The 8,857-nt window shown below is 26.8% G+C and overlaps 1 protein-coding gene across 1 annotated transcript; it reads right to left on the bottom strand.

The window, feature by feature from the left end:
* Positions 1-4,014: 4,014 nt before the first annotated feature.
* On the bottom strand, positions 4,015-7,643 carry LOC108686306 (major royal jelly protein 3-like). The gene is made up of 7 exons (XM_018191551.1): positions 7,454-7,643; positions 7,074-7,240; positions 5,885-6,058; positions 5,487-5,637; positions 4,526-4,761; positions 4,322-4,379; positions 4,015-4,046 (listed from the first exon to the last, which is right to left on the bottom strand). Exons 1-7 carry the CDS (start codon positions 7,641-7,643, stop codon positions 4,015-4,017), a joined length of 1,008 nt encoding a protein of 335 aa, XP_018047040.1.
* Positions 7,644-8,857: the final 1,214 nt, after the last annotated feature.

Genomic DNA, 8,857 nt, shown 5'->3' with positions numbered 1-8,857 from the left:
TATATTTATATATATAGGGATGGGCATCTTTATCTTTGTCTAATATGTTGCACGAGCATCGAACTTTGAAAACTGAGTGGGGCATCGATATATTGCTCTTCTGAAATCTTCCCATCTAACATTGAAAATCAACAGCGTATGCGCGATTAAATAAGGATACTGATACCCATCTCGTTTTCTTTCTATTCGTTCACACATTCTTAGGCTAGAATCCATAGTTCTTAACAAGGTTCTTAATCTCAAGATAATCTCAAGCAATGTCTTAAGATGCTAATACAGCTCTCTTGATTAGTTCATGATATCTCAAGCACTAGCTTAAGACTATCTCGAATCTTGAGCAAAGTCTATGGATTCCGCCTTTGGCTGACTTCCCTATTCTATGTATATTCTGTAGTCCACGCACATAATAGAGTATAATGTTTAATATTTAATATTTTAATATCGTAATATTTTGTAATATCGCTGAAAAATATTCCACATCTGTCAGATATTATCGAAACTGTCTTCTAATGCGCTTGCCAATTGAATTTCCTTATTAGCTTTATTAATATCATAATAATTATAAATATTATTATTCTATGACGAGCATTCTATTATTATATGTTCGCCTTTGTTTTGTCTTATATATTTTGCTTCTCGCGAAAGGAACATAGAATAAATCTAAAATTTACAATGAAAGTGTTAACAGTTACAGAGATTAAAAAATGTCAATAATTACTTGTTTAAATTCGTAAAACTTGTCTGGTGTAATAAGCCCACACGATAAACAATTTCCTGTAAACAAAATATTAATAGAATATACGGACTAAAAATATACAGACTAACAGATTCGAACAGAAAATGTCAGCAAATTGAAATGACATCAATTACTGTCGTATTCTGCTTACTTTCTGTCAGAACCTGTTCGCATAATAATAGCAGGCAGTAAATATCAAGCAAAATCTGCTAACGAAATCTGATGGCAGACATTCAGCAGAATCTGTGCTAAATCGAGTAGACAGCTGTAGCTATTTAAATCGTGATATCATTGGTATTAAAAGATCTTCCTTTACAATCATCTTTATACCAAGACCAATTTGGATATTGACATAAAAGAAGCCCACCTCTCTTCTTGTTTATCAATTACTGTCATTACACCATCATTATTTATCGCAGTAATAAATACTCTATCATCTATAAAAATTATAAGAACTTTGTTTGGAAACGTAACTTGTATTAAATATATTAGATATATTTATCGTGAATATTATTATGTATAGTACAATTTTATTATAATAGCAGTTATTTGGATTAGTAATATCAAAATCATATGATCAAACTTAGAGCGTGATAACATTTAATACAATAGTAATAAAGAAATCTATAAACAATATCCATACAAAGAATTATTACAAAATTTATGAATGTCAACTTGCGCCCCATCTACATCGAATAAATAAGTTTTTTGATGATTATCAATGAAAAAAATCACTGTTATATTATTATTCTTAGATGACTGAATTCTGTTAACAATTTACATGGAGCATTGATAAGGATCCGAAACAGGATCGAAACGTTTGCGATTATAATTATGTTAATTTAAAAAACCAATCTTCACATTGTTATTCTGTGTTGGCTTACATTACTGTGTGATTTACAGCTCGATAGGCACTTTTTTATTATTATATTTTATTATTATATTTTGGTATTCTTGGCATATTTATTAATTCTTAAATCGTAAATATAAATGATTAGAATAAATCGATTTCAGTGTTTCTTCATTACGAATATAGGGAAATAATATAACAAAGAGAATGAGATGTGTTACAAGTGGGAGATGCATACACGCTCCATTAATGTTGTTTGATCTTCGATGCAATTGATATTTTGTAGTTAAGACTGATTATAACTGATATAACTATTTTGACTATGACAAGCAATCTCGTGCAAAGCACCATGTTCAATCCATGATTGACCGAGTGCTGCAATGTTTCCGTTTGTATTCCCATGATCTAATTGTAGTCCCGAGACAGACGAGATCTTCATTTAATTAAAATTTTATTTTGCATTTTGATAACTTTCAACATCTATTGCGAAACTTAAGATATTGTTTTTGTGAGTGTTCATAAGTTGCATAAGTAGGCAACTATTCTTCTAAACTAACACTTCTAATAATATTTCTAATATTTGTTTTCAAGGAATTTCTATGTTTCAAGGAATTTCTAATAATTGTTTGATATTTATAAAAATAATTTTATGAAGACAACAATATTATTTATTATCGATTTGTATATCAATCGAGATATTTTCTTCATATCAAATGGACCGCATTGAAAAATATATATTAAATTTAAATCATTTCTTTGTGCAAACTAAATAGTTATTAAATACAAAGACATATTTATTTGATACAAAAATTAATTTATCTATCATTTTTTTTTCTGACAAGTAAACCTATTTTTCCGTGACGCCAAATTTAATCAAATTTGTAGAGCAGACGAAAATAATAAACACGTATTTTTTATATCGGCAATGATGCAGATTTAAGGGTACAAACTACCTTATAGTAATAAGCACGTGCATTTAATTTCTTGTATTTTAACTCATTCTATTACTGCTCACTCTATCACTCTATAACTGCTTTTAAATTTTAAGAAGTGATAAGAGGCTTTCATATGTCTCCTGAAAGCAAATTTAATGTAAAAAATTTAGAATGAATTCATTCTTCATTTTTTACACTGTTAAATTGCGTGATATTACTGCGGTAGTAGAGTTTCAAACCGAAAAATCATTTCGGCATTTTAAAGGACTGATAATAATATTTTAAAAAATTAAATGATTATGTTTTAAATATCAGTTATATTCTCCTCGTTTTATATATTTATTTAAGTATTTGTGATAGATATTTACAAGAAGAGTCATTTGATTTTGATAATTTCGTAGATTATTGTTTTCAAAAGTCTGCATATTAATGTATAATAATTAATGTATAATAATTTATAATAATATAGCCATTATAATAATATAGTCATAAAAAAAGAATGTACAAAATCTTTGCATATTTCTTCTTTTAATATTATTTCTGCAGAGTACATAAAATAAAAACTAAAAAAATAAAGAAGAAAATAGAGAAGAAGTGGCGTAACTGTAAACAAAAAATGGAAAAATTATAAAAATGTAAAAATGTATTATAAAAACAAGAAAATATAGAAGCAAAGAGCGAGATAAGATTGTTTCTCTTTCAGTAGGTCGTCATATTGGATTTGCAATTTTGAATTCTACATTCTTTTACACTGGATTTGTTTTCAGGAAACGTGAAAGCCTCTTATCATCTCTAAAATTTAGAAGTAGCTATAATAGAGCTAAAATGTAAGAAATTAAGTACTTATGCTTCTCACTATAAGAGTAGTGTGCACCTTTAAACCTGCATCATTGCTGATATAAAAAAGTATATGTCTATTATTTTCGTTTGTTCTAGAAATATATCAAGTTTCATTAAATTTAATGAGTCACGGAAAGATAGATTTACGTGTAAGTAAATATTTATAAGCAAATGTATAATTGACACTATTCACATATGCATGCACGCATGCACGTACATACATACTATGTTTACATGTAAATAAATATTTATTAAAATTTATTATATATTTTCTCAATGTGATAGCTATTTATTTCCCTCACATGTATGTCCGATGTCGATGAGTGCATTACATCTCATAAGGATAACAATCTTTCTCTTATTATTCTCTGTAATATTCAAGGAATTATCTTGATTTATCGTGACTATTAACTTTCAGAGTTATTTAATTAATAGATTTTTATAATATCTCAGAGAGAGAGAGAGAGAGAGAGAGAGAGAGAGAGAGAAAGAGAGAGAGAGAGAGAGAGAGGGAGGGAGGGAGGGAGAGAGAGAGATTTTATTTATATTTTAATAACTATATCATATATTATATTTACACAAATCTTAATTAGGAAAACTTATTTATTCTTAACATAAAATTATTCAAAATTATATTTATTTGTAATTCATTTTTAATGGACCCGTAAATCCAGAGATTTATTTCCTGTAACATATACATACACATCTTAAAATTACTTTTTTATTATGAAAAAAAGTTTATTTGATATGTTGCCATATATGTCAAAATATGCAATAAAATATTAAGTATAAAGATACCTTAGTAGTTGCAAGAAGAAAAGCATTTTGTATTTTTTTTTATTTCTGCAATGGGAATTGAGAGAACACGGAAATTTATTTCGTTGCTATTAAATGTATTATTATTATAGTATACATTATAGATATGTAAATGATATTTATTTGATAAGATCATTAATTCGCTGTTTCTAATCTTCATTCCGCTTACAAATTCCATTTTTGGATCATATGCAATGAGCTCCTTAGAAACAATATCATTTACGATAATAAAAATATAATGCTGAGAGTTATTTTTAACAATAAAGATCATAAAGTCATAAATAACAATAAAAATCATAAAGTCATAAATAATTTAGTATGAAGAATAATTATATTCGGATATCTTACCTTGTTTTTGGAATTAATTTCCTTAGTTGCATCCGCGCACATAATAGACGTTTTTGTAATATCGCTGAAAAATATTCCACATCTATCAGATGTTATTGCAACTGTTTGGCCTCCTAATGCACCCGCCAATTTAGTTTCTTTATTAACTTCAATAATATTCTTTGACGAACATTCTATTAAGTTTGACATTTTTGTCTTATACATTTTGTTTCCCGCGAAAGGAACATAGTATAAATCTAAAATTTACAATAAAAGTTAACAATTACAAAAAAAAAACAATAATTCCTTGTTAAAATTCGTAAAACTTGTCCTATGCTGTAATAAGTCAAAAGATAAATAATACTCTGTAAATAAAATGTTAGTAAAACGTGCATAGTAGTATGTTTGGATAGAAGATGTTAGCAGATTGAAATGATATCAATTGCTGTTGTATCTGTAGACAGACCCTGTTGACACAATTACAATAGATTGCAGCAGAAATCAAGCAGAACTTGCTGACAAAATCTGATAATAGATTAATATCAGAAACCGAGCAGAATCTGTGCGAAATAGAGCAGACTGCTGTTTCGTAAGTATTTTAAATCGTGATGTCATTAGTATTGAAAGATTTTTAAAAATTATTTCTATCCTTTTTTATTTTTATTTTAAGCGAACGATTTGAATATAATAAAAAATAATAATAAATAAACATATGAATTTTTTTTAGATTTCTAGTAGCAATTTACTGTTACCGTCAGATATTGTAGATTTCATGTTAAATTTATTACCTCTCTGGCAAAAAATCAAAGATGAAAACTAGTAGAGAAAATTATATAATAGAGAAAGAGAAAATTTCTAGATCTAAACCTGAAAAAGAAAATTTTGAGCAGACTCTGCTCAAAATTTTTTTTTTCAGGTTTAGATCTGGAAATTTTCTCTTTTGTATAAAAAAAATACTTGCCTTCACCAATAATTGTCATACCGTAGATAGTGTCTCTATTAGGATATCGGTGATTTGCTATCACGATATCTTCATTAGTTGATTTCATGAAATGAGAATCGATTCTGCATAACTTTGAAGTATACCCGTTATATACTACTATACCACCACCTTCCACATCTCCTATGAATACCTAAGTATCGCGATTTTATTAATACAATATTATAGGTGCATATATTTATTTAAATTCAATATATTTATTTAAATATATTTATTTAATTCTCTCTCTCTCTCTCTCTCTCTCTCTCTCTCTCTCTTTCTCTCTCTTCCTCTTGATTTTTTGATCTCTTGATCTCTTATATTAAATAATTTTTTTTAATTAAAAAGAAGATACTAACATTTGCATTATCTTTCACATTTTGACAAATCGGGGCAAAAACAGCAATTGAAGCTATCAATCCAATGCCAGTTTTATTATGAGCAATGTTAAACGGAATTGTAACACGTTTAACCAATTTATCAGTTGATAAATCGAAGATCAGTAGCTGTGGTAAGCATAATTGATCGTCTCCAATTCTGCCTCCATCCACAATGAATAGATGATTGCATTTAATCTGAGATAATAAAAAAATGCAAATGATTTAGGATAAGGCTACTAGTGGATCACTCTTAAAAGAAAAATTTATATTTTTTTTCAGAACGATGTCAAACAATTAATAAAATATTTAATAGTTATAATTGATCATAAAGATTACATCATAAATGATTTTATTTCATTTTGGTACATTTATAATTTTTAATTTTAATTATAATAAATGAAATAATGACAATTATTCACATTTAGACCCCACGTATTAATTGCGGATCAATTCATCAAATGCTTCATCTTTTTTAGATTTAATTTCAACTGAGCATGATATTGACTTTTTTATGAAATCTAATGTTATTTACTACCTACTGTAAGAGCTATAAAGCAATCCTTATGATATTACATTTTGAATGAATTTTTGACATACCTTACACGGAGAGAATTTTTCTTTAAAATTTATCCTGAAAATATGGTATAATTGTAGTACAATATAATATTTTAAAGATTTTTACACTTCAGTAAAATTAATCAAACATATTTTATACTTTATTATAGTTTTATTAATGAATGAGAGAGATTTATATTAAAATTCTTTGAAATATAATGTTGTCCTACAACTATACTCATACTTTCAGAGTAAATTCTAAGAAAAAATTCTCTCCGTGTAGTAACCTTAGTTTATCTAGCACCGACAATATAATGTGCAGCGCTATTGCTAAATAATAATAATGATAATTAAAAAAACAATTGACACTTAAAAAAGATAAAACAAATGCTAAAGAATCTTGTGATATGTATTATTTGATGGGAAATATTATAATTATTTAAATATAATATGTGATCCGTAACTAGTACCTGATCTGCATTTAGTGTTTATCCTACATTTTATTGTTTTTATACATAAATAAATTATTAGCAATATGTTAGTGTTCCAATATTAAACATATTTTTGGTTGTTTAAACGTTACAGTGAATTGGTTGTTTAAACGTTACAGTTGAATATGTAATTTGTTACTTAAATGGAAAATATTAATACTAACTTGTATTTGATAAACACCGCCTGTAATACCTTTACAATCATCTTTATACCAAGACCAATCTGGATATGGACGTAGAAGTGGCCCACCCTCTCCTTGTTTTTCAGTTACGGTCAACACACCAACTGGTATGCCTTTGTCTCTCATCGCAGTAATAAATACTCTACCATCTATAAAAAATTTGTTTGAAAATGCAACTTGTACTACGTGTATTAGATATTTATCATATGAATATATTTATTACAATAACAGTTATTTATTGCATTAACAATATTAAAATCATATCAAACTAGAGCGTGATGACGTTTAACAGTAATAAAGAAATCCATAAAGAATCTCCGTATAAAGAATTATTACAAAATTTATTAATAATATCAACTTACCATTTGCCCTATCTATGTCGTATAAATAAGCTAAATTAGGATCGTATTTGCCGAAGTACATCGCTTCTTCTTTTTGTCGCGGATTGTCCCAGAGAATATCTAGATATTTCCATTCGTATTTGGGAAGCAATTTGCCGAAACTCATAATTGTCATCGACAGAAGTAATATAACAAGAAAAAAACGTTTCATTTTTTCGTACTAATAGTCAAGTATATGCACAATAATATATATAGCTAAACTGATCTATATGAAATATATAGTTAAACTGATCTATATGAAATACATATTTCATGGAAGCGGATACATGAATGAGACTTATCTTGGCAAGTATTTATTATATATTCATTAATATATTCGCATTATAATGAAAATTCAAAAATATATTCTCATTAGCTTATCACTGATAAACAATTGTATCCTAATTAGAAGTTGAACTTAGAATTGTTGATACTTTATTTATAAGATCTACATACATTTCATTTAACGCATTTATATATGTATTGTGTCACATATTATAGTCATTGATAATATACCTAGAATATTTAGTGAATATATATATATATAATATATATCAATTATATTGACATATATAATTATTACAAACAATACAGTATGTGTAGGATTATATGTATATAATGTATAGAATTATTACTATTAAATAATCTATTAAATATCCTTAAATAATTTATCCATTTTATCTTATAGCTTGAAAAAGAAGGTGATTTTTTTAGCAATTTTTATCGGAAAAAGATAAAGATAATGAAGATACTTTATTGTTTTCACATGTTATAATTTTCTCTTTAATTTTAAATTGTATGAAGTCAATATGTTGACTCTTAGTTTACATAAAATCGAGAAAGAAGCCTCTCCGAACATGGCGCTAGAACGGAAATACTGCAGGTCTCATCAATCATCTAAAAGAGTTCAAAAAACAATTTTCCTATTTAGAAAGAATATCTCTACTGAATAGATGATAATTGACTTTATATAAAAATTAACAAAATGGCGGTTATTTGAAAAAAAAGTTCTATTTTTTGCCTTAAATTGTGTTCTTGTTTTTACGATAAAAAAAGGTATCGATATTGATATAATTAGTCTACTATTCAGTAAAAAAAAAAAAACATTGCTCTACAATCGTGCAAAATTTGAAAGCGATACGTTCAATAGTTTTGGCTCTATCATTTCCGTTAGATTGAAAAATATTTCGAGGAAAACGTTTTTAAAGTTTCAATTTTACTTTTTTTTATTATTCATATGCTTATATTTAAGGCCACGTCAAGACTTCCACACAATATTCTACATACTTGACACTGTCAAATTAGCAAACAAATTTTTTTGTAATTTTTTGGCCCCAGCAAGGTAGAATAGATCCTTAAATTAAAATTTAAAATATTTAAAATATA

The sequence above is a fragment of the Atta colombica genome, unplaced genomic scaffold (assembly GCF_001594045.1).
Source record: "Atta colombica isolate Treedump-2 unplaced genomic scaffold, Acol1.0 scaffold174, whole genome shotgun sequence".
NCBI lineage: Eukaryota > Metazoa > Arthropoda > Insecta > Hymenoptera > Formicidae > Atta > Atta colombica.
The sequence above is the reverse complement of the archived record's forward strand: the minus strand, read 5'-3'. Positions and strand labels throughout refer to the sequence as shown.

Excerpts from the sequence above, each read along its gene's own strand:
- LOC108686306 (XM_018191551.1), bottom strand. The coding sequence starts at position 7,643 with ATGAAACGTTTTTTTCTTGTTATATTACTTCTGTCGATGACAATTATG. Across the intron at positions 7,241-7,453 it reads CGACATAGATAGGGCAAATG|ATGGTAGAGTATTTATTACT; the intron begins GTAAGTTGATAT and ends AATTTTTTATAG. Across the intron at positions 5,638-5,884 it reads GATTGATAGCTTCAATTGCT|GTATTCATAGGAGATGTGGA; the intron begins GTTTTTGCCCCG and ends CGCGATACTTAG.